This window comes from Elgaria multicarinata, chromosome 10 (assembly GCF_023053635.1).
Source record: "Elgaria multicarinata webbii isolate HBS135686 ecotype San Diego chromosome 10, rElgMul1.1.pri, whole genome shotgun sequence".
NCBI lineage: Eukaryota > Metazoa > Chordata > Lepidosauria > Squamata > Anguidae > Elgaria > Elgaria multicarinata.
Window position 1 is genome coordinate 64,382,688 of NC_086180.1, and position 25,941 is coordinate 64,408,628.

General features: G+C 41.6%; 2 protein-coding genes across 7 annotated transcripts in view; one reads left to right on the forward strand and one right to left on the reverse strand.

Annotated features, from left to right (window-relative positions):
- Positions 1–3,199: 3,199 nt before the first annotated feature.
- Positions 3,200–20,307, forward strand: LRP2BP (LRP2 binding protein). Its single transcript, XM_063135449.1, has 8 exons — positions 3,200–3,335; positions 6,893–7,005; positions 8,402–8,509; positions 11,209–11,351; positions 13,214–13,319; positions 15,167–15,390; positions 18,010–18,175; positions 20,162–20,307. The coding sequence occupies exons 1-8, from the start codon at positions 3,221–3,223 to the stop codon at positions 20,225–20,227; spliced, it is 1,041 nt and encodes a 346-aa protein (XP_062991519.1). The 5' UTR covers positions 3,200–3,220; the 3' UTR covers positions 20,228–20,307.
- Positions 20,308–22,390: 2,083 nt separating this feature from the next.
- SNX25 (sorting nexin 25) overlaps positions 22,391–25,941 on the reverse strand; it is a 76,070-nt gene continuing 72,519 nt past the window's right edge. For 2 of the 6 annotated variants that reach the window (XM_063135494.1, XM_063135491.1), the window contains 3 exons: positions 25,632–25,813; positions 23,897–23,997; positions 22,391–22,977 (listed from right to left, as the gene is read on the reverse strand). In XM_063135494.1, coding sequence (XP_062991564.1) covers positions 22,897–22,977; positions 23,897–23,997; positions 25,632–25,813 — 364 coding nt within the window. In that variant the 3' untranslated portion in view covers positions 22,391–22,896. Of the gene's footprint in view, positions 22,978–23,896; positions 24,029–25,631; positions 25,814–25,941 lie in introns of those variants that run through there. The other 4 variants (XM_063135493.1, XM_063135492.1, XM_063135495.1 and 1 more) reach the window with 4 other exon arrangements.

Below are 25,941 nucleotides of genomic sequence, written 5' to 3' on the forward strand. Positions count from 1 at the left end.
GTAGAGGGGAGGTTAACGTTTCAGTTGGCATTCTTTTTGGGATATTGGGTCGTCCTCGTCCCCATAGACCAGCATGGCTATCTTGGGTGTTAATTTTTTTTAACGTCAATTGAAAGGGTTCTGAAGAGAAGGCCGGACATTGCGGTTCAAAGTCGCGGCTTCCCCAGCGGCTCCAGACCCGGTAACGGTAGCCTGACATGGGCTAGGGAACCTCCTTGGCCCCTTTCAAGAGTTGTGAAGAGGAGCACAGGGACACTGACGGTGGAGGCCTTAGGACAGCTCTCCCCAACCTCCAGATGTTTGGGGCTGCAACTCCCAACATCCCTGACCACTGGACATGCTGGCTGGGGCTGGTGGGAGTTGAAGTCCAAGGCCTCTGAGGTTGGGCAAGGCTGCCTTAGGGGCAACCAGTGGTCTCACGGCAAAGCAGAGATACCTTCATCATCACATCACTGGTCATCACACCATTGCCCGTCATCATAATTAGCTAAGGGGTTTCATGTGTTGATGAGGCCCACCCAGGATGACGGGACTCCTAAAGCAGGTGAGGAGCTGCCAGGGTTGGTAGAATTATGTGTTAAGAATTCAACTTTTCCTCTTCAGACTTGGGTTAATATCTTTCAGTCTATGACCACTGGAAGTGAGTCACAGCCTTCCTTGTTACTTGTGCCATGTTAAAAAAAAATTTTAAAAGAATTGCCAAGGCACTTGTTGCCACCATAGTATAGTTAGTAAAATGTGAAACTACTTGAATCTCAGAAGCTTCTGTTCTAGGCAAGAGGGAGTGCGACCCAGGTTGATATTGGGATAGGTTTTAAGTACTAAAAGTGCAAAATAGGCAGAAAACATTGACCAGCACAACCCTTACTGCAGTTCAACAACTGCTCACCTTTTTAGTAAAAGCGCATCTTATAGAATACTGGTGCTTGGCTGGAATATCATGTGGGAGAAAGCCTGTGTATGCTTTGTTCTTTGTGTTTTGTCATTGTTCTTGCATAGCAATGGCTTGGAAATCTTCTTTAATAGCTTTGTTCCTGTATATGCTAATTCTTGCCCAGTCCCTTTTGTTGTGTTTCTTCAGTGTGGTGTAATGGTTAGAGTGTTGGACTGGAAGCCGGAAGATCCCAGTTCTAGTGCCTTCTCTGCCATGGAAGCTCACTGGGTAACTTTGGGCCAGTCACAGTCTCTCAGCCCAACCTACCTCACAGGGTTGCTGTTGTGAGGATAAAATGGAAAGGAGGAGGATTATGTATGCCACCTTGAGTTCTTTGTAGGAAAAAAGGTGCGATATAAATGCAATAAATAAATAAATAAATAAATATGGCAGTGTGACTAGAGTAGATTTTGCTCAAAATCTTTTGGAGCAAATATGTAGCTAGGACAGGAAGTAAAGCTAACTTGAAACTGGCAAAACTAGGGTTCTACCTACTTGATATGTCCCTGAACATTTCTCACTCCTCTCCTTGTTTTATTTAATTATTTATTTAAAACATTTGTATCTCACCATATATCACTAGGATCTCAGGGTGGCGGTTTTAAACACTCTTCTTTTAACAAAATTTCTCTATGCCTTCAATCTACAATCCCTGGGAGTCTCACTCTTTCTTGCTCTTTGGGTCAATGTGGTATAGTGATTAGCATATCTGATTAGGACTGCGGAGACCTATGGTCAAATCTTCACTCATCAGCATACTGTACTTCACAGGGTTGTTGAGAGAATAAAGCGAGAGTGGGGACGGGAAGAGAAGGCATGGCTTGAATAAGGTTGTAGGATGCTTCTCAGATTTGCAGATAACATGGAGGGATAGCCTACATCAGTCTTCCACCAAATTGATGCTCTCCAGATGTTTTGGACTACAACTCTCATCATCCCTGATCATTGGTCATGCTGGCTGGGGCTTATGGAAGTTGTAATCCAAGACATCTGGAGAGCACCAGGTTGGGGAAGGCTGGCCCATACCATAGACTAGAGGTGGGCAGAAAGTAGATCTCCAGATATTTTTGGATTTCAATTCTCAGCATTCCTGACTATTGGCTATGCTGGCAGGGGCCTCTGGGAGTTGAAGTCCAAAAATCTGAAGATCTTCCTGCCCCTGCCATAGAAGACGGAATCAATATTCAAAACTATCTTTTCAGGCTGGAACACTGGAGAACAGAAGATAGCCAAATATCTAAAAGGCTGTAAGGCAAAAGATGGAGCTGACTTAATTTTTGTTGCTTCAGAGGGCAGAGCTAGAAATGGTGGGTGGAAAGTCCAGGAGAGCAGATTTTGACTAAACATTAGGAGAAATGTCCTAATGGTAAATGCTGTTTGACTGTGGAATAGGGTTTCTGGGTGTGGGGTGGGCACTGGGCATTCCTTTGCTGGATATATTTAAGCTTATTTGGAGGAGCTATCTGTCAGGGATGGTGTTTGCGGAACTTAGATTGAGCAGGCAGTTGAAGGAGCTACATGGTATCTCCTAAGTCTGTTAGTCTCTCTCTCTCTCTCTCTCTCTCTCTCTCACATGCCCTGATCTTCTTGGAGAAAGGGAAAGATAAAATATACTAAGTAAATGTTATGATCATAATAAATAGCAATCAAGATTAATGTCACCATAATACATCAGGAAGTAGCGGAACTACTGAATTTATAAGATTCTATTCTAGAACCATGCCAGACTGTCAATGGTCATACTATTCTAACACTGCAGATGTCAGAGCCCAAGGGAACCAGGCTATGGTTCCCTCTTTGAAAATACTTTTTAAAAACCATAGAGTACGCCCCTTCCCCCCAAAGAGTTTGCTTTTTAAAATCCTCCTATTTGAGTTCTTGTTAGTTGTAACTCCCAAGGTGACACCCCCACCTCCTGCCAATTCAACAATGTCTTTGATGTATTAGGTAGAGATATGCATAAGTCTGAAACACCCTTTGTTTTACCAAATGCCACCTACTAATCTCTCTCAAATCAGCCCTCTCAACATTTGGAGACTTGGAGATTTGTCACAGGCCAAATGCAGAGTGTCCCTCACCCCAAGAGACACTTGAAAGACAGGAGCTCCTGGCACTGTGCTAACCTGTTGAGGTAAGTGGGGCAATATTAAAAATCAGTACAGGATGTTCCTCCAAAACCCTTAGGTGATAAGCGGTGGGCTCTTATCCTGGGCTGAGGGAGAGACAAGTAAGAATTTTTTTGTGGGCCTGTGTCTCTCACAGAAAGGAATAACTTGAAAGAAAGAAATGAAGCTGTCCAGTGAGCCGCTGCCTCGAGAAAATAGCAGTGAGACCATTCTCCAAATCATTTCGAAACTCCCCAGTTCTGAGTCGATAGGATTAAAATGGCTAACTAACCCAGGTAAAGTAACATCTCCATAATACTTTGTCTCTGTAATTACAGTGTTTACCAGCTCTTCCTTCCACGTCCCCTGAATACTATCAGTAGAACAGATATATTACCAGTATTCAGTTTAGAAGAAGCCATGCTTGCATTCCTTGAATAAATGGTCTGGAAGCGATATGGGAGGTGTGCACAGGTGTCCCAGTCTCCCCAATGGTTTGCTGCAGGTGGACTTTTACATGCAGGCCATGGGGAGTGGAGGGAAGAGCTCTGTTATGTCCTATGGCACCTTTCCCCAACCTGATGGCCTCCCAGCGCCCCTAACCAACATAGCTATGCTAGATGGGGATAATGGAAGTTGTAGTCAAAATACATCTGGAGGCCACCAGGTTGGGGAAGGATGCCCCAACGATATCTCCCATGCTTGGCTTCTGAGCCTGTAGTAGGACTAGATTGAGCTTGTCATGTTTAATAATAGATACCTTGTCAGCAATAAGAGTTCCTACATTTTCCAAATCTATTTGTTTAAGGCTGCTATCCTGAACATGCTTATTAGGGAGTCTGGCAAATTCTGCATTGAAACTCAAATTACAAAAAGGTTTGGCACAGCACTAGATAGAAATCAATCTTGTAAACAATATGAAAGAAACTAGTGCCAGTAAAATTGCCTGTCTTAAACTATTTCTGAGCCTTCACTTTGCGGTCCATGTTTAATTCTCCCAAACAGAGCTTCTTCTTAATGCATGGCTTATTATTTTTTTCTAGAGTTCGCCTAGTTAGTAGTGCATAGTGGGTTGCCCTTGTGCTCTGCGGTATCCAATGATGTCATTCTGCAAACTCAAGTTGGGCTAGCAGAGTTCTTCCTACACTTTGTTTCACTTTCATATTATCCTTGTGCAAGAAGTTCCACAACCATGCTTGGGAAAAGGTGACTTTGGTCGGATTCTTGTCTTGCTCATAGTTATAACCTACTGAAGACATATTTTTCTTCTACTTGAAATAAAGACTTTTTTTAAAGTTGAGCAAAGGGCATGTAAGCATCCATAGCAATTCTCCTTTGCTTTGTTTTTAGAAATAGCGAAAATAATTTAAAGTGCAGTTCTATGGGTTATGCTCCCAATAAACAGAGGGCTCCAAGTGCAGCAGGTTGAACGTTCACTGTACATCAGTGCTTACTTTTGCCACAGGAGTAACAAAATCTGCAGTCTCTGTTGAAGCAGGGTAGCTGCTGTTGGACTCTTGAGGCTTCTTTAAGAGAGTGGTTTATAGTTCTCTTGTGACTGGACACTCATGGAAGTTAGTGGGTCATTTTGATGACATCGTGAGCCTCCTGCGTATCTTCCGCTCCTTTCCTCTATTATTCTGTTTAAAAATAAACCTCAGATAACCCAATTCTTCTGGAATATGTGGGAATTTCCTGCCATGTGCAGTCGAAGTTATGCTATAAAATGCCCACTAGAGAACACTATCCCATTGAACTATATGGGCTGGGAGGTTTTGAATTACAGGCTATGTGGTCGCTGCTCTCTTTCTGTGTAATTCAGCTTGTTTCAAATGCAGAAGAGTAACAGGAAGCAGAGCAATGGTAAGGAAACGTGATTTCCCTTTAATCTAAAGGGCTTCTTGATATGAAAGTATACTATTTGTTTCCCTTTCATTGAACTGGTTCTCACAGAAAGCTAAACCATGATTTAGCATTATGTGCAAAGAGCAATAATGGGCCTGAGCAAAGCTTCAGATTCGTAACGTGACACACACACCCAGCCTTCCCTCTCCCTGCCCCCTGTGGCTGGGAGAAGGACTTTGCTCATATTTTTTTTCCATTTCAAAGAATCCTGGCGTGTCGTATACATACCATTGTTAATGGTTTAAAACAAACTAGTTAGCTTTAAACGTCAGCTAATAAACCATGGTTTAAAGCTGGTGTGTTTAGAAATTGACCAGAATTTGTTTTAAACAAAATTCGCTGCTTCATTTGTAACAAGCCAGGATTTTTTTAAAGTGAAACTAAACACAAGTGAAGTCCTTCTTCAAATGGTGAAGGATGAAGAAGTTGGGGGTGGGGAGCGCATTAGCCCAAGGTTTTGCTTGGGCTCTTTTCAGCTCTTGCACATATTTTATTTATAAGACATTCTATAACAAAAGTTCTCAGGGCGGATCATACCATGATTTAACTTTAGTTGTGAAGCAGCCCACTGTTTCTCCTGTTGTCTGCTGCATCACATCAGTAGCTATGTATTGTACAGAAACATCCTTATCCACGGTATTGCAGTGCTTGTCAATGGAAATATTGATTCTGTATTGGGTAAGTATAGTATATAACATAGGACTTGTTTTCTAATAAGGGACCTAACTTAACTTCCTTACACTTAAACCTAAACAAGTGGTATCCCAAATGGTTAAGTAACACTCCTCAGCACTGGTGTTCCCTGGGCTAAACAGAGGTCAGATTCATTTGTAGACAGATAATGTTGCTTCCTCTCTACTTCCTCTGTTCCAGTGTTCAAGTAACAAGCGCTGATGTGATCAATTACCCCCACTTGCCAATATCAGTAAGAGAAGAACTTCAGACAATCAAGGAGTTTTCCCCTTGATCTCAAATTTTCTTCAGTGTCAGCTTTACTTTCAAAGTACATTTTGAAGCAAGTTAAACATTCAGCCACGTTGCCTCAAAAAGGGCAATCCATGCATTCTGTATATAGATCCCCTTGGAATCTAATGCATGCAAAGGTGCTGTGTGGCTTAAAAACATACGCACACTGAATGCTAGATTTGTTCCACATGCATATTCCCTGACAGATGGTGCAGTCAGCTTTGATATGTTGTAAAGAATAATTTTGGGTGAATTTTGGGCCCTTTCTCCCCAATGTAATCCCCACCATCTGTTTAGCTGGTGCTCATGTACAAGTACTCTGTTGCGTGCAATGATCTTTGGACTGGGTCCATTTTCGTTGGCTGCATAAACATTTAAAGAAGCATTAATTAGCAGGTTGTATGTAGAAAATATCAAGCGAACTAAAGGGACCATTTAATATGATTCAACACATATTGAAAGCAGACCTATTATAGATGTCATGCTATAGATCTGGGATAGGGAACCTCTGGACCATGGGCTTAATCCAACAGACCAGCCTTTTGGCTCCAACCTTTGGCATTCTTCCCAGGTCATGTCATGGCCACCCTGCTCTTTCACTGGGCATATTTTTAATTCCTAGCATTATACAGCTGTTAACCACCCAGTGTAGCGCATTGCAGAGGGGATAAATATCAGGTGCTCTATGCTCCTCACTGCTATATGCCATCTAGATGCGCCAAGTGTGTCCGTATGTGTGACTGTGCATATGATTATGTTAGTGGACATGGTTTGTTGTGGAAAGCTTGGTGAAAAAAAAACCCATCTGTATCTCCGCCCACCTTGGGCTTTGGCTCCACCTACCAGTCCCATGCTGCACTGCCATGATAGGAAATGTGACTCCTGGATTGAAAAACATTCTGCACCCCACTACAGATTATGATTGCAGCATTTAGTTTGTTGTAAGATTTTAAGACCAAAAACTCATTCTATTTTTAAACAGATATTTACAGTCATGCTTTTCTGCTTGCAAAGGCTGAAGAACAGCTGGAAAAGCGGATTAACAATGGAGATCCTCTGGCATGTTTTCTCAAAGGACAACTGTATTTTGAAGAGGTGGGACTTCTTTAAAAAAATATTTTTGAAATTGCCCTGGAAAATACCAACATGGAAAATGGGGTGGGTGGGTTAAGAATGAATCCAGATACCAATATTTTAGGATTTTTTTGTAATTATGAACCTAGGAAGCTGCCTTCTACCAGGCCAGACTATTTGTCCATCAAGCCCAGTGTATTGCTGCTGCCAGTATTCTGATTGGCAGCACCAATCCAGGGTCTCCTGCAGGGTTTTTCCCCATGATCTCCTACCTGATCTTTTTAGATGGCGATGCCAGGGATTGAGCCTAGGATCTCCTGCGTATAAAACATACACTCTACCAATCAACTACAGTCCTTCTTTGTGAGTCAGTACCTAAAATACCTCCCTATGAAACTCTGATGTTTTTAACTTAATCTTCTTTCCCAAGCAAAAGGTAGAGTGCTTTGAAAGGGTTAAACCTCCCGAACACCCTGGAAAATATTACGGGAGAGGAAAGTTTGTGAGTCAAGGGCCCTCTGTTAGCCATCCTTTGTTGCTGAGCCCCCAGGCCTTGCCTCTATTCTTATTGGGTGGCCTCCCATGAGGTGTCATTGTTTCTGCTGTGACAGCCATCTCTGGTTTTGATTGTGAGCATAAGTCATCCAAAGGCTGTTACTTCTGCATGAAGCTTGATAGTTACAGAAGATGTGCAAGGACAATTCTAAACAAATGTGGCCCAATCTGTCAGGGCAGATCTGTGCAGACACATGCTTTGCAGATGCATATTCATGTTATTGTGCCCATCTGGGTGCCACTGTACTAGTTCAATGTGAATACCCATCCTAGGCTATTAGTTTTTAGTTGTCAGTTGTGACTAGTTATGTGCACAGTGTTTAGGACTGCAAATATTTGCCCAGTGATCCTTCATGGGTGAGTGGGAATCCCATTAATCCACTCAGCTACCCGGCTCCATAAGGACTTCCCCATTCCAGTTCAGTGCACACATCCCATCAGAGCAGCACACTCAAGGATCTGGATCCAAGTGACGTGCTCTTTTGCAGTGATTTCATCTGAAGAATGTGTATCCAGTGGTGTTTCTACTTACGTTCTGGCCTGTTTAAGAGGAGAGCAAACAGCTGCTTCCTGTTCCAAGTATTGTCTTCTGAATGTACATTTGTCAAGTCTTGGGTGAAGGCATTGTTTGGATTTGACTGAGTAGTGTCTGTCATTGGTATAATTAATTTCCATTTTCCAAGATACCAGGTAACAGTTTTTCAGTTGGATTTTTGTGTTCTCTGCCCCCATGCACATACTTAAATAAATAAATAATCAGAGGATGGTATCTATTTTATTTTAAAATTGCATAATTGTATTCTGAAAATTTCAGTAGGTTGTTTAATCCTAAGCATTTGATTTCTCATTGTGTGTTGTCCAGGGATGGTATGACGACGCGTTATTGCAGTTTGAACAAAACACAGATTTTCAGTCCATGTATCAGCTAGGTGTAATATATTACGATGGATTGGGGACCCCAGCAGATCCTGTAAGTTGCAACTAGAAGGTGGATTTTCTTTTCATTAGTTTTTACTTAGCCACTAACTTTTACTATTCATAGAATCATCGAATCACAGAATAACAGAGTTGGAAGGGGCCTATAAGGCCATCGAGTCCAATCCCCTGCTCAATGTTGTAATCCACCTCAAAGCATCCCTGACAGATGTTTGTCCAGCTACCTCTTGAATGCCTCTAGTGTGGGAGAGCACATGACATCCCTAAGTAATTGATTCCATTGTCATACTGCTCTAACAGTCAGGAAGTTTTTCCTGATGTCCAGCCGGAATCTGGCTTCCTGAAACTTGAGCCCATTATTCCATGTCCTGCACTCTGGGATGATCGCGAAGAGATCCTGGCCCTCCTGTCTGTGACAACCTTTCAAGTATTTGAAGAGTGCTATCATGTCTCCCCTCACTCTTCTCTTCTCCAAGCTAAACATGCCCAGTTCTTTCAGTCTCTCCTCATAGGGCTTTGTTTCCAGACCCCTGATCATTCTCATTGCCCTCACCTGAAAACACTCCAGCTTGTCTGCATCCTTCTTGAAGTGGGGTGCCCAGAACTGGATGCAATACTCAAGATGAGGCCTAACCAGTGCCGAATAGAGGGGGGAAAGTACCTCATGCAAATTGGAAGCTATTTAATGATATCACACATTTCAAACAACAAAAAATGCAAATAGTATCATATGACTAAGTTAGGGCACAATCCTATGCATGTTTAGACAGAAAAACGTCCTACAGCTCCTAGCATTCTCCAACCAGCATGTCTGGCTGGGGAATGCTGGGAGTTGTGGGACTTTTTTCTGCCTAAACATGCATAGAATTGCACGCTAAATGACCTAAGCCTAAAATTGATTAAAGATGGTGGACATAAGCCAATGCTACCAGAGGCACAATGCTCAGGCACAGACATTTCTCATCAGGGCCAACCCTACCATTAGCTATGGTGAAGCAGTTGCCTCAGGCGGCAGATGCTGGGAGGTGACAGCAGGGTGTTGGAGGAGAGAGCTGTGTACCTCACAGCCTGCTCTGTACTCCCTAGCCTTGCCTGCTGCCTTCAGATTCAACAGACAACTATTGGAGAAACAATCTAGTCAGCTTTAGAAGTGGGAGAGGGTGCCATCTTTGCCTCAGGCAGAAAAATGACTTGGGCCAGCCCTGCTGTTTATAAGCTCTTATCTGGTGTGGTCAGTCTTCAGGTTTGTTTCTTATTAGAATCCCGAGATCTACCAACTGGTGCCTGGCACCAAAGAATACACTTTGAATGAAAGCATTCTGAGCCTTGGGATTTGTTTTGAGTACCAAAACTGCACTGAACTCACAGATCTTACCCATAAAAACCCACTCCTGGTTCCCCTCAAACTTTCTTCATATCAGTAGTATGATTTATGGTGGTGGGGGAGTCATTTTGTTAGTGCTATTGTTAAACAACTGGGAGTAAGAAATCGTTGCTGATCTACCACAAATCATCCAGAGATCTATTAGTAGATCTTGGTCTACCTTTCTACCAACCCCTGCTGTAGTCTATAGAAAACAGCCACCTCTCTCTCGCCCAACAGGCATATCAGAAATCTGTGCATGACTCCCATATCTCCATCCAAAATGTCCCACTCCACTCAGTATAAATTATTAGTGCTCTGGAGCATAACTAGTTTGCATCTGGTAGGAAGACCAGACTTGATAGGATATGCCTCCAAGAGTCTGTTGTGCTGTGTGTGTGTGTGTGTAGCTGATGGGTTGGGGAATGCTGGGAGTTGTAGTCCAACACATTTGGAGGGCTTCAGAGGTTAGGGAAGGCTGCCCTATGGCCTGAATGCTGTGTCCATTCTGGGATTGGATTGTGTCCATATGGGGATTCTGAAATAAGGTTTGTTTCAAGGATGTTATTTAAGTAATATATGCACTGCCTATTTAATAAAATATTTCAATTTTATGATTACAGAAATGTCAATCAGTCTTCATCCAGTGAAATCTTTCCTAATGCCACTAGAGGGCAATATTATGTTGAACATACAAGGGGGCTATGTTTTCCCCAGAAGGAAATATGTTTAGCCAAATAAAAGAAGTAACATCAGTTAAGAAGCACATGCATGTGTGTGAAATCGATACCTTGCAGTAGTTTGTGGAGGTTGGGAGAAAGCATGACTGGGGACCTGAAAGGGAGCTGGACCAAGAGTGCACTCTGTACAGCACCATGTACATTAATGGCGCTATATAAATAAATAAATAAATAATAATAATAATAATAATGCTTCAGGATGAAGGGCCCCTAATGCTACCAACCAAAGTTGCATTGTACAACTAATCCGTCTCTTCCTCCTTAACAGATCTTTATTGGAAAGTCCAAACAAACAAACCCACAAAAGGAGCTATAAATGGATGTTGATGATGTCTGGCCCCTGCCTGTAAAATTCTGTAAATTAGGCAGGGCGATTGCACTGTAAAAGCCTCTTATGGAAGCACTCCAAAAGGAATTTCCCCTCATCTCCCAGTAAAGGAGGATGAAGAGAAAGGCATTATATGGCAGCAGCCCACTTCCCTCTGACTTGATGCCAGAGATGGCAGCCTCATGAATACACTTGTCCCCGACACAGGCACTCGCCAGGTTAAGCTGCTTACCGTCAAGTAATTCCAGTACTCCATCTTGCACTGTTATTTATTTTATTTTGGGTTTTTTGGTAACCTATAGAAAAAAGGAGTTGGATATATGGAGAAGATTATCAATTCTACCTCCCCAAAAGTAAGACATTTAAAGTTTGCTGCTGCATACAACCTTGGCAGAGCTTACTATGAAGGATGTGGGACAGAGATTTCCGAAAAAGAGGCTGAAAGGTAAGATTTCCTTGAAGTTCCCATTAGTGTAATACTTTTATTAGGGTTAGGGTTAGGTGAACCAAAAGACTGGCCCAAATGTACAAACTTTCAAGATTTCCTGATCTCTTCATCAGCCAAGATGTTACAAGCAGTGGGTGGGGGTATGGGAGGGATAGAAGAAAAAGGCTGACTTGATGGTGAAGTCACAGTGTCTGCATGTCTACATGGGGCAATATCCCGGGTATGGTCCTGGGATCGTCCCTGTGTGTCCACATGATGCACAGGGGATCCTGGGAGCAGGGAGGGATGATCCCTCCCTTGTCGCAGGATATCGCCCTACCCTTTAAACATGGTTTTTCCGGCGGTCTCAGGATGATCCCGAGACCACAGGAGGTGTGGCCTGCCATCGCGGTTTCGTCCCGGCTCCTTGCGAGTAACCACAAGAAGCCGGGACCTGGGCACAGGGCACGGAGCTTTTCAGGAGCTCTGTGCCCATCGGGGGTGGAGTGGGGGGAGCGGGAATAATTTTTTTTTTTTAAAAAAAAAACACTTTACTTTTTTGGTGGAGCGCTCCTGCGCTCATTTTGGCTTAAAAACAAAAAACAAAAGGGCGGGTGCGATGTCATCTTCCTCCTGGGGTGTTGTGCGTCATGTCTAGATACCCTGCGACGATCCCAGAAGCAGGTAAGTCCGGGATTGTCCCACCTCCCTCCCTCTACACCGTGTGGTGCAGATATGCCCAGTGTCTGCATGTTCACAGTCCCAAGATGAAGTGGGGTGGGAGTGGTCTGCTCTTTGGGGAGATTTTGAAAGCTTCCTCATTTTTGTGATCTTTTAGTTGGCTTAATAAACATAATGCACTAATAATGTATTTGGCATATTTTTCTTATGGTCAACATGGCTGGCTTTGATTTTGTCCTTTATAAATAATCTGTGCTGTGTGGGCATGTCAGATTAGCCGTTTTGAAGCAGGTCAGGTATGCATGGACCATATATATGTATACACTAACATGTGCACGCACACTCACACACACCTTCAGCCTTTGGCTATTCCTACTTGGCTATGTTGGTAGGAATTAACCGAGGTGGTAGATTGTGCCTGGCGGGGGTAATGAGCTAAAAAGGGATATTATGGAGCTGGAAAAAGTGCAGGAAAGGGCAACTAAAATGATTAACGGGCTGGAGCATCTCCCTTATGAGGGAAGGTTACATCAACCGTGATTGTTTAACTTGGAAAAAAGGAGGCTAAGGGGAGACATGATAGAGTACAAAATAATGCATGGTATGGAGAATGTGGATAGGGAGACATTTTTCTCCCTCTCTCAAAATACTAGAACCAGGGGACATCCCATGAAGCTGATTGGTGGGAGATCCAGGACAAATAAGAGGAAGTACTTCTTCACACAGCACATAGTTAAATTATGGAATTCACTACCACAAGATGTAGTGATGGCCACCAATTTGGATGGCTTTAAAAGGGGGTTGGATAAATTCTTGGAGGCAAAGGCTATCAATGGCTACTAGCCCTGATAGTTGTGTGCTATCTCCAGTATTCGGGCAGTAAGCCTGTGTGCACCAGTTGCTGGAGAACATGGGTGGGAGGGTGCTGTTGCACCGTGTCCTGCTTGTTCATCCCTGGCTGGTGGCTGGTTGGCCACTGTGTGAACAGAGTGCTGGACTAGATGGACCCTTGGTCTGATCCAGCATCAGGGCACTTCTTATGTTCCTATGTTCTTAATGGGAGACAAGGTGGGGCCCTGCTTTTCCCAGGTACCCTCCTAGTCTCAACCACCACTCTTGATGCTGATGCATCTGGGCAGCTGTGAATGTGTCTGGGGAAAGGGCCAGCCGAGTCACTTATGGTTTCCTGTGTTTTCCAGATTATGGCTTTTTGCTGCAGACCATGGGAATCCCAAAGCAAGCATAAAAGCTCAAAATGCACTTGGGATGTTGTATTCAGCTCGGCATCCAAAGGATCTGAAAAAGGTAGTGTTCTGTTGTTTGACTTTTCTAAGCTTGGATTCAATTGTGTGTTCATTGTGGCCCAATGGGAAGACGCTGTTGCATCTTAGAGATGACAGAAATTAAGGGAATATAAAAGCAACAGCAATAGGCTAAGCCAACAGCTGGACAAAAATATAAAATCAATAATCTGAATTATCTAAACTCTTCATTTGGCTGTATCTGGTATATAATGAAAGGCAGTAAAAGCAGATTTTTTTTAAATATTTCTTACGTACCTGGTTCCTTTTGAAGCAGACTCTTTTTGGCAAGGAAAGAAACCACTTTCACAGAAACATCATCCACTACCTGCTGCAAGCAAACATCCGTAGCAACTGCGTCTCTATGTGGATCTCCATTTGCATTATAGGAGTAAGGCTCAGATGAGCATTGTGATGGGAATTGAGATTGGCACCGCATGGGGCTGCTATTGCAGGCAGATCTTTCTTGTGTGATTGGGAAAAAACTCTTTCCCTAAATGAAGAGGGTCTTTCCTAGAGATGTGAAGGCCCGGGGGGGGGGGGGGGACCAGAAAAGTTGGGGAAACAAACGTTCCCCTCCCCCGTTTCTTTTCTGAAACTTTTTTGGGGCGGGGTTCTGAAAAATTGGAAAAATTAGGGGGGAATGAAAAAATGGATTAAGCAATGTTTTATTTTAGCATGATGAATACAATGTTTAAGACAACGTGTTCAGATATTTACTTCTTCAATGATTTCTAAAAATTATGTAGAGTATCAGATTATTACAGTTTCTGTGCACCGAGGACAACTCTCAAATGCAAGAGCAAGATGCATTTCTGCCTCTAGGGGGCACTGCCATTGAAGCAGAGACTGAAACTGATAGAGATAGCTATAGCTCAGAAAATGAGTCCGATTAAATTTCATGCATATTCATTGAATCTTGGTCCCTCCTTTTTATTGGAATGGGTGCTTTATGTCTGCTTGACACTGTGGAGGACTAGCGGAGACATAAATAATTTTCTTTGTTACTAATATTGATGGTTTGTTTTGTTTTGTTTTTAATTGTTTTTTGCCTGCTCCTCATGAACTAGCAAAACCAAAGAGGTTCCTTACAGTTCAGGAGCTTGTAACTCCATTTGTTATAAAAAAAGTAAACAATTTAAAAAGTAAATTCTGTTCGTAATAATTGTTTGGATGCACTGTACTTTTAATATACCAAATGTAATATTTTTATGCCAAACCATTTGTACATAATTACATGTTATGTTCCTAAAGTAAGAAAGTGACTTTCAATCTGTAAAAAGTGCTAATATTGCTTTTTCTCCCCCAATTTCCCCCAAAATTTCAGTTTTCCCCTGGAAAACAAACAGGGAAAAAAACCATTTCTTTTCCACAGCTTCAAAATTTCCAGAGATTTTACATCTGTAGTCTCTCCTGATGTATATTTGGTGTTTATCACTTTTTAAAAGAGCATTTCATAAGAGCTTTGGCCACTGAGTGGTATAGAAATTAAAAAACAAAACAAAATTAACTTTCATAATAAACCTAGAGCGACACACACACACACACAAACACACACACACACACACACACACACATATATATATATATATATATATATATATATAATAGAGGCCTCAAATGAATTGGCTTGAGGATGCCTATTACATATAATATAGTAATCCTTACATTTTGGTGATCGAAGGTTATTTACGTTCTTTGCTGTCCAATGAGGTTTGCTCCTGAGCATCATTCTATGGACTCAGCACTGAATCCATCAGAACACACATTGCCTGTATGTAGCAAGTCAAGTGAGATGTGATTCCCCCCCACCCCCAAATGAATTATGGAAACCTTTTCCCTCTCCCACAGGCATTCTTTTGGCATTCAGAAGCTTGTGGGAATGGAAGCCTGGAATCTCAGGGTATCCTTGGGCTTATGTATCTTTATGGACATGGTGTACCTCAGAATTTAAAGGCTGCTTTGGAGTGTCTGAATCAGGCATCAGATCGTGGAAATGTCTATGCTAAAGGTCATTTGGTGGAGTATTACTACAGAAGAAAATTTTTTACCAAAGCTGCTGAGTTTGCCAAAAGGTGAGTTAATTTCAGCTAATGAGGAAAATGAAGGCATTAGATCAAATTCCCAAATACAGATAGGGGCAAATATGGTAGTTTTTGATTTTTTTTGTTTTTAAAAAAAAAGGAAGAAAGATCAGCAAAAGCATTCTCCTCATTACAGCTAGATCTCCTTTCCCTTTGACTCTCCCCCTTCCTCCAGCAAAAGGTGAAAAACTTCAAAACTATTATTTGCTGTTTTGCCTTCGAATCTGTTACATTCATGGCAGTAGATTTTATCTTTATCAGTTGATCCAGACATGGCTTAATTATATATTTTGTGCCTGACTATAAATGAGGGAAGTGATGATGGTGGACTGGATAAGGGCTTCGTTTTCCTCATGTAATTTTTCTTTAATAAATAATGATTTTAATTTCCAGTTGATCAAAAATTAATAAGTTCCAGTGCCAAGTAATCCTTCTCTTCCACCTAAAAGGTTACTTCATCAACACAACCACCACCCCCAGTTTTAAAGCATTTGGATGTCTTCCAAGAACAGACAAGAGAATCAGCACTGTCATTTTCTCAATTATTGTTAATTAGATTATGATTTCCTGTTAAAAAGTATGCGTAGCTATTAGAACATTTGCTAATAGATACCATAGGCAGAGTCTCTCTGAATATAGAGGTTGCATTTAGCTAGCATGGCTAACATCTATTGGTAAATGGATCCTCCATCTAAACTGTTGGCCATCACCACATCTTGTGGCCCCGATTCCATAATTAATATATGTGAAATTCGTTGGTCTGTCTTGAATTACTGACAGTCAATGTCATTGTATGACCTCAAGTTTTAGCATTATGGAGAGGTCGAAAAATGTCCATGCGTTTTCTCCATGCCTAATTTTATAAGCTTATATCATGTCCCCTACCCTAAGTCATCTTTTTCTCTTTTTCTCTAAACTAAAAAGCCCTAACACTCTGCCTACTTACACCCCTGCAAGCCAGTGCAAAGATAAAGACATGTAACCACTTCTTCTTTTCCATAGTGAGAACAGCAACAGAAGCTGTTGCAGAGTCCTCTCTTTATAATGCTTAGTCTTTAACTTCCCCCTCCCACACAGAATAAATAGCAACAGAAGCACTGTCAACATTCTCTTTATATTCTCCAGGCAAACATCCCATTAATATATATCTTGCTGAGTGAGAAGACGCATAAAAACTATGACAGAGCTTCTGTTGCTATTTACAAGGGACAGGAGCTTTATCAGTCGTTGTGACTTGGATTCTGCATGAAAAGTGGCTGAAGGACATAAGGGGTGCACTTGTGATCAGAGGGTACAAGAAAGACAAGTAGGAGACAGCCTATGTCAAACACCAGTTCTAGTGCCATGGTTCAGAAGTAACAATCTCAGTTTGATAAACCATGGTTTAGCAGCTTGAAAACAATCCATGTGCCCACATACTCCCTGCTCATCCCAGTTCCTGGTTTCGTATTCTGATGAGTAGACAGAAATGAAACCATAGTTTCCCATTTCAGTTGAATTTGTGGTTTAAATAAGCCACGATCTCAGCATTGGAACTGGGTGAGAGAAGGGAGGCAGTGCAAAGGCACAACTGCCCGTTTTTGCACAACCTGTGGCCCTGCAGATGTTTTGGCTTGTAACTCCCATGATCCCTCACCATTGGCTATACTGGCTAAGGCTGATAGGAGTTCTAAGCCAAAAAATCAGGACCACAAATTTCCCACCCCTGCAATAGACCATGGTTTATAGCCTGAGATTGTTACATCTGAACTGGGCCTGTCTGTAAATGACCAGAGGCATTCTGTATTAACCATTCTCAACAAAGATGCTGAGGAATTAGGTCATACCTGTTTATAAATAGTGGGCTCCAATGTCTAAGAAATAACGCATTCTGTAGAACTTTACTGTCATCACGGAGAGCTTTGTCTGTGCAAGGACTGCCCTGTTTTCCTCCCTGACTCAGGGCTTGTTCTTCCTCACATGGGGCACTCCCTGCTTGCTTAGAGCTCAGTGTCCGCATTGGAAGTAAGATTGGTGCACATATTGTTTAAAGATCTCTGGTATCCTAACATCTTTAAATTCTCAGGTGTAGAGACCTTGAAATAGAACCTGTTCATATTCTGTGATCAGTTAGCAGTTGCTCTTCACTTTTATGTTGCATTCATTCACTGAATGTTTCAAGAGTAGCTGTTTATGATGTAAAATATTATTTATTTATTACATTTATACCCCACCTTCTTTCCTGCAAGGGACCCAAGGAAGTGTACATAATCCTCCTCCTCTTCTTCATTTTATCCTCGCAACAACAGCCCTGTGAGATAGGTTGGGCTGAGAGTCTGTGACTGGCCCAAAGTCACCCAGTGGGTTTCCATGGCCGAGTAGGTACTAGAACCCGGATCTCTCGACTCCACTACGTGTGGCCACTACGCCACACTGGCTCTCAGTGTGTGAAAATATGTAACTATGTAAAAACCTAGTAACGCGCGTACTGTGATGATTGACTATCAATGCAGTATTTTTGCACAGATGGTCCACTGGATTTTGGCACAAAATGCTCCCATTGGTTATGCCAGTTATTCCCATCTGTTCTCAAATTACTAAAATTTTACCTTGTGTTGTGAATCCAAATAGAATCGCAGAGAATGATGATGTTGAAAAGATAGCAAAGACAACAGACTGCATTCCTTTTTACATAGCTAGAGGACTTGCAATGGCTTCCTTCTACTTGGCTAGATGTCTCCAGCTTGGCCTAGGAACACAACAAGATTTAGCAGCAGCTAAAAAATATTATTCCAAGGTAAGTTTGGGGGTGCTCTGTTAATTCTTTAACCTGGATAATCTGGATTTGAAGCTTATATCCCTGACCCCTTTTATTTTACTGTTACATTCAAGTTAATAGCATTTGCAACAAATTATAATTATAAAACTGCCCCTGAACGTTCCAAAAATGGTCTAGGGACCTTTTTACTTGGGACACTTATTTTGACAAATTATGTTGCATTCCAGTGCATGTGCTTATGAAAATTTGAAGGAGCTTAAATTTCCATGACTCCTCTTTTCCTACTAGGTAGTGATTTTTGCATTTATCAAACAAACACTAGATTCCCACCATCATTGGTCTGGCATGTGGTAGGACATGCAATGCATGTTACACTTCTTTGAAAGTATGCCCTCCTCACTGACCTTGTTGTAGCAGAATGTCAAAATTCACTTCATGGCAGTCACTACACAGTGCAAACAGGGAATACATACATAAAGAGTCAGTGTGGTATAGTGGCTAAGATGTTGGACTGGGAGTTGGGAAATCCGAGTTCTAGTCCCCACTCAGCCATGGAAACCCACTGGGTGACTTTGGGCCAGTCAGACTCTCAGCCCAACCTACCTCACAGGGTTGTTGTTGTGAGGATAGCATGGAGAGGAGGGGGAAGATTATGTACACCGCCTTGGGTTCCTTGGGGGGGGGGGGAAAGGCGGGATATGAATGTAATAAATAATAGTAATGAAGTCTAAATAGAATACTTAGATGACACAACATTTCTACACATGGTGGTTAGAGGTACAGACATTTGGGATTCAGCACTGTATTTGCTCTGAGAACTAAATGACAAGCTTATGTGAGAATACCACCTGCTTCTTTTGGAGCAAATTTAGACTCCATCCAGGCTCATGCGTTCTTCATCCCTATGAGAATGGAAGCTTTCACTTCCTTTATATGTTAACCTTTTTTAGAATGCTATCTAAACCTCAACAAACTGTGGTTAATCTTACTTATAGTTAATGGAAACAAGACAGCTTCATAAGCTATGGTTTAAAGTTGGCTTATTTCTACTAACTTATTTCTACTAAAGTTGGCTTATTTCTATTAACTATGGTTTAGGGTTCAGACAACATGGCAAGCTGTGGTTAATCAAAATTGGAAGCAAAAGCTTCTAAACTCCTCCTTGTGGCCCATGCTGGAGGAGGAGAGGGAGGGCATGAGCCCAAGTGGAGGCTCAACACATTCTCGTTACACTAAACTAAGGTTTAGCATTATGTCTGAACTATCCTGCATCAGTAAAGGAATCATAAATTTGTTTTTTTTAAAAAAATAAGATGTACCTAATAATGTGGGGCCAATTATAGAAAATCAGAAGAATTAAATGTGGAAGACTCATATGTTGAACACTCCCCCCACACAAGAAGAATCTCTAAGTATTTAGAAAGTTAACATGTCTGAAGAGTTTAGCTATCTTTTCTGAGATAAAAGTTTTTGACATGAGGGAGCATTCACATGTGTTACTGCACCACTTATGGGCAATCATAGACTGCACGCATGTGTGAGAGTGAGAAAGAGTGCCACAGCCCTACTCACCAGCAGCTTATGTAGCACCAAATGGGTTCCACAGGGGCCAATGTAGACCCTCCACCTGAAAAGATTGCTCATCCATGTACTACCCCATCAAAGGCTGCAAAATTTGATCCCTCTGAATATATATCAAGAGCCAATTTATACGTCAAGCAGCAAATAACAATGGGAAAGAGATGGATGATTTGTCGCAACAGGCCAAACCTTTACTATACATTAGCTGCCTGATCAGATCAGTTTATCCATCTTGGAAGGGATTTCAAAAAAGGAAACTGCAGATTATGGATTTGCATGTATTTTTAGTTAAGTGATTTAACTCAAGGTATTTTAAGAAATGGCATGTACTAGCACAGAGTTAATGCAATGTACTGACATATTTGTTTTCTATTGTAGTGTACAATTTTTCCCCATCGTATCATTTGTTTTTGTGTTTTAAAGGCATGCAGACTGGACCCTGCTATAGCTGCTGATCTTGAGCTGACAGCTAATCATGGGAGAATTTAGAGTATCACTTTTGATGACTTTCAGCAGTGTCACTTTCTAATGACTATTTCCACACAACTTTTGATAAATCATGGATTATTGTGAGCAAAGATCATTCTTGAGATATATAATATTCTGATGTCTTTCTTTCCTACTTCTTCATTTAGAAGTGAAGCACATGTAAATTTCTTTCAGTATGAGCTAACCATCATGTTTTGGTCAAAATTTATTGCATTTCTGAATTGAACTCTCTTTTATTTGCTTAATATAATAAAACTTGAGAGTTGATCATCACCAAGCATACTTGTAAAAGTATTTGTGACCACCAGTCTCATTAGGTAGGACAGTATTCTATGCCAATACTTGCTTTAACCCCTGTTTGCCACTATTTTCCTATTTCTTCCTTTACACTTGAATGGGTCAAGCCTTTGGAACTGTATTGGCAGAAGGATTAACAGGTAACACAGCCTCTCCAGTCTTCACAAAGACAAGAGAACATGCACAATCTTGAGCCTGTTTTTCCTGGGTCTTTTTAACTACAAACTACAGCATATCCACAAGCGACAGGGTGGGTGAGGAGACAGCTGTTGTCTGGAGCTTGTCACAAACTCACTGCAAACCCCAATTCCAGATTAAAGAAGGGTTTCATTAAGAGCAGGGATTAAGGGAAAGCAGAATGGTACTTTAAAGCAAACAAACTACTTATACTGGCTCCTTGCAGGGATTTCATACTCATTGATGAAGCGTAGGGCATCATTGAATATTCAGGTTACAGAGGAATAGGATAGGGGTGGCCACTTGTGGCCCACTAGATGTCATTGGATTGCAACTCCAGTAATCCCTCACCATTGGGTAGGCTGACTAGGGCTGATGAGAGTTATAGCACACCACCATCTGGAGGGCCAAAATTTACCCAATCCTGGAACAGGGGAACCATATTCCTTACTTAAGTTGTCGAGGTGGCCATGAGTGACAGGCAGATTAGTTTCATGTAGGCTAAAAAGGACTCTTAACAACCGCTAAGCTAGGAGATGGGACCAAAAGGTGATAATTGGTAAGGAGATTGCTCTCTCTACTGCTGATAGAATTGTCATTTCAAAGTTTTCAGACTGTGTATTTTAAAATGCCAGGAATTACATGTGTTGGTTGTCTTGAAGAAATGGAGGGTAGCAATATTGGCCGGGTGCAGGCCTACATCATAGCATCTGTCTTTTGCCTACAGGTATTAAGACTTCTGAAATATTTGTGCCTTAAATGACATTTCCCCCCATAACTTTGGTCCTGAATTACACATTGCAAAATCCTAAAATTGACAACTGAACCTTCCTTTACATTTAAAACTGTTAGAAAGTCCTAGTTTCCTAAGATGTATATCAGACATTTCAGTGTTGCTGAAAAACAGCACATCTTGTAGATACTTTTGCTTACAAACTTAAATCAGTGTCTACCTGTACAGCTGCATGAAACAAGTGAGCATTGAAACCCACAGCGCAGATGGATTATGGATGGCGGCACATGCGGATAGTGAGCTGCAGAAGTAAAGAAAACCATGACTTCATGTTTTTTAGCACATTGAGATGGTTACTGCATAGTTTTTCTGAAGAGTACGTGTCTATTTTCTAAATTTTTGATGGATTTAAAGAACACAGATCAACGATCCAAGAGTGGAAAATAAAGTCATATTTTCTGTATTGTGGCGCTTTTCTTCCTGTAGTGGAAGAAATGAAAAAGGATGCTTTCTGCACCAGTCATGGTAGAGGAGGCTACATGAATTTTGAGATGTATAGGCCCTAGAAATAGTCATGTTTTCAAGCATATTTCAGAAAACATGTGCTCCAGCAACAAAAAGCTAATGTCTGTAATTCTGCTTTTTAAAGTGGTGAACCAACAGCCTTAGTGGGAGGGGGAAGAGAGAGAATCAGATATTGATTTAATACACTTATAAAAAATAGCCCTGGATAATATCAAAAGAGGAAGAGTGGTTTAACTGAACTCGGTTTAACTTATCAGAAAGGTAAGTGATTCGTACATTGCTTAAAGCTGGATCATTCACAATGTGTTCCAGGATAACATTGAATCTAGGTTATGTGCCTTGCCAAAACAATTGCAGTTCTCTCTGAAAATAACACTCAGACCAATTTGCAAGCTGTAATGTAATTGTAGATTAGTCATGAAGCAGTGCAGTCCAGTTTTGTTATTTATTGCTTACAAAGGCTCCAAACTATGGGAAATCTTTGGTAAAAATAAAAACAATAAAATTTACACAATATCTTTACATATATTGCACAACAAGGCTCTTCAATACACAAGAAAATAGAGGAATGTTCATTATCCTCAGCAAGGAAATTAACTGTACAACATTCATTGATATACCACTAAAGCAAAATGCCTTTCATAAATGTTTAAAATATTCTATAGTTCTTACATCTTATATTAACATTTACATTTCAATCTGCATCTTATACAGAGTTATTCATATAACAAGTTAAATAAAAGCCAGAAACTACACAATGCTGGCATTCTACCCTATCATCCATTATTTTCAAGTCTTGTTTGTTTTGCGTAAAACTCAGAGGAAAAATACTCTACAAATTCTCAGCAGTCTTCAGTCAGCCCTCTATGGAAAAGAGGGAAATAAGTTTCATGTCTGTTATTAACAGACATTTCTCTAGTAATTCACTTGTGCAGATTCAAACCTGAGCTGCTTTAAGCTGCTCTAAATGAGTTCGCAACTCAGGACACAGTTCAATTAGCAGCAATTCCAATAATACCTGGGGGAAAAAAAGAGATTAAAATTGTAGTTTTTTCTCCCTGAACTGATTACAATCTAGGATATTAGAAACTGTCACCATCACCCCACCTCGAGGGGGAGGGAGGTACCTTGTGGCCTTCACAGTAGCCAATTTAGAAGCAAGAGGTGTGTGGAGAGGAGTAGCTGCTGTAACAGGCTTCCCAGCAGTCTCCAGATGGGTTGCTTTCTCCAGGAAAAAAGCAGTTATTGGCCAGTGGTATATATTGTTTGTGGATTGCAGCTGGCTTCCTAAATAGTGTAATCAGCACCTGATTCCTTTTTTTAAAAAAATAATGTGAACCTTGATCTCTAGAATAATCCATTGGAAACTACTGCTAAGAGTTGGTTGCAGGCAGGAGGGGGGGAAGGTTAAATGACTACATATGCAGGAACATCTAGATTGCACCACTTATGATATGCCTCCAAATGTACTACACATACACAGCACTCCTGGCTACAGCAAAAAAATGGGCCCTTCCCACTACCCAAATGGCTCTGTAGCAGTGGGAAGGGCCAAACCTTACTATGCATCAATACTCATTGGCACCTAAAGGCATCTGGGCAGATCTAGCATGACTGGGGAGATCTTGGGCATTAAGAAATTTATCCCCTCTCTCCTCCGTTTCAGCCAGAATCCAGCTAGAGAATTTTGCAGGAAGTACAACCCTTACATTTGGGATGTGGATTTTTCTACAGATTTTCTTCAGTGTTTTTTTCCCCGTAATTAAGTTCTGCAAATAATTCTTAAAAGCATAACACAGTAGTTAACGCTATAAACAAAGGATGAGTTTCAGGAGCCAACACCAAGAATTCTCATTCTAAGATCTGAGGAAAGATGGTAAGTTTAAGTAACAAACAAATCCCACAAAGTCTTAAAGTAGTGTGTGCTGGGGACTCACATAAAGAAGATGCTTATTGGCCTTGGTTTCTTGAAGTGCGTTGAATACTTTGATTATACCATGGCGAGCATTCTGCTGTCCGACAAGACTCTGGAGAGTATCTGAAAGAAACCATGTTTAGTCTGGCTTTGACTAAACATAGTATTTGCCAACAGGTATGAAGAAATATAAACTAAAACTATAATTTGCAATTCAAGATGCATATCGGCACACTGATTTAAAGGGGTGCTTATGGTCTGGTAGAGGCCAAGGGATGGAGATGAGAATTTGACTTACAGAGCAAAAGGGACCTGCCTGCCTGCTCCTTTCCCCTCAACTGGGCTCTGATATTCGAAGTAAGCCTGGCTGGGCTGGGCTCAGCTCCCCTCTCCTGCACTCTTGCTCGTAAAATCTATCCCACTATCTAAAGTTTAGATAGAAGCAGGCTGACCTGCCACCGTTGCCTCTGATTGATCCTAATCTGAAGTACACCATCTTACAAATATCCAGCTCCAGCAAGCATAGCAACAATGTGGCTCAATAGATAGCAGCGCTGAACCTGAGAAAACCTAGCTTCAAATCCTAGCTATCACTTCACTGTGAGCACAGACACAGCACTCTCTCGTGCTTCAAAGGTAACTTTTAATCCTGAAGTGCAGTTATTCCGTCAAAACAAATCCTTTCCAGAGATTTTAAAAATGGGGTTCAAAATTATCCCATTTTGGTGTATGTGGAAACTCTATTGGTGCAGTATGCGCACAAATGAAACTCCCCTCTGTTTCAACCCCCACCCCAGACTAGCATACATATTTAAGGAGTAAACGTTTGCCTTTGTGCTAATTAAATATTTTATATAGAATCCCTAGCCAGCTTGCCCAATGGTTTTCTACCAAACCACAGGGCAAACCAGCTTGTGATAAAGAAAAGAAAATCTTAGGATAAGAACTGGTATATAAGTTGCGCTAAACTGGATCGTCCCTGAACCAAAAGAGTAGTTCGTGCCCATTAAAAAGGCCAAGAAAAAAGAATTCATGAGTCAGTGACTTGGTTCGGATGACACAATAGTCATCGGTTGATTAAATAGTCAATGGTAGACTAAATAGTCTACCATTGACTATTGTGGGGCAAAAAACACCCCACGGTTGGTTATTTTCTAAAAATAACCAACTCCAATAATCAATGCTGTGCAGAGTTGATGATCTGCCCAACCGTTGATTAGTGTATTGTCTGTCAAGCTCCATGGATTATTTCCCCTGCCTACAGATCGTGAGGCAAGGGCGGAAGAAACCCCTGCCGTTCTTGCCCAGCGAGGCTCTATATGCAGGGAAAATAATCCCACCCGGGAAGCGCTTGGGCAGCCACTGATCGGGCCAGCCCTTGGTGGGAGGCGCAATCCGTGGCTCCCCACACACTTTCCAGGACAGACACATGCCGTCCCTGGGTGGGTTGTCGCCAATTGTGGCACCCCATGTGTTCCCAGGGACCCTTTTCCCCTGCCCCTGCCAAGGACGGAAAATGCTGGCGATTGAAGACGTGGATGCTAGAAACTCCTACCACTGCTTCAGAATGACAGGAGCTCCTTGCGTCCCCCGTCGCCAGCACTTTGAGTGTGATGCACCTGTTAATGTGAGCAAACATTAACCTTTTCTATGAAGTTGAACATTCTAAAGTACTATATAAATGGAAAGTATTGTTTATTATCCTCTTCTTTGGTTAATTTTGTTCCAAAGGTTGAAATACTCTATGACGGGCTCACCTGGAATGTTTTCAAGTAATTTTTGCTGTGCTTTCTGTTTTGTCTCCCGGCTTTGCTCTTCACTTCTAGGCTTTGTGCTGGATGCCAATTTTCCATTTGGCCAAAAAGCATCTCTGAATACATTGATATAGTAAACAAGCATAATTTCACTGAAGATCCAATTTACAGTGTCACGAATTTGCCTTGAAAGAGAGGTGTTAAAAAGGATTAGCCAGAACAACATGCCAGACTAGATAGGCTTTTAACCCACAGGTAGAGATAGCTTGTCAGATAAGACAAATGTTTCAGCACATCATGATATTCACCTACG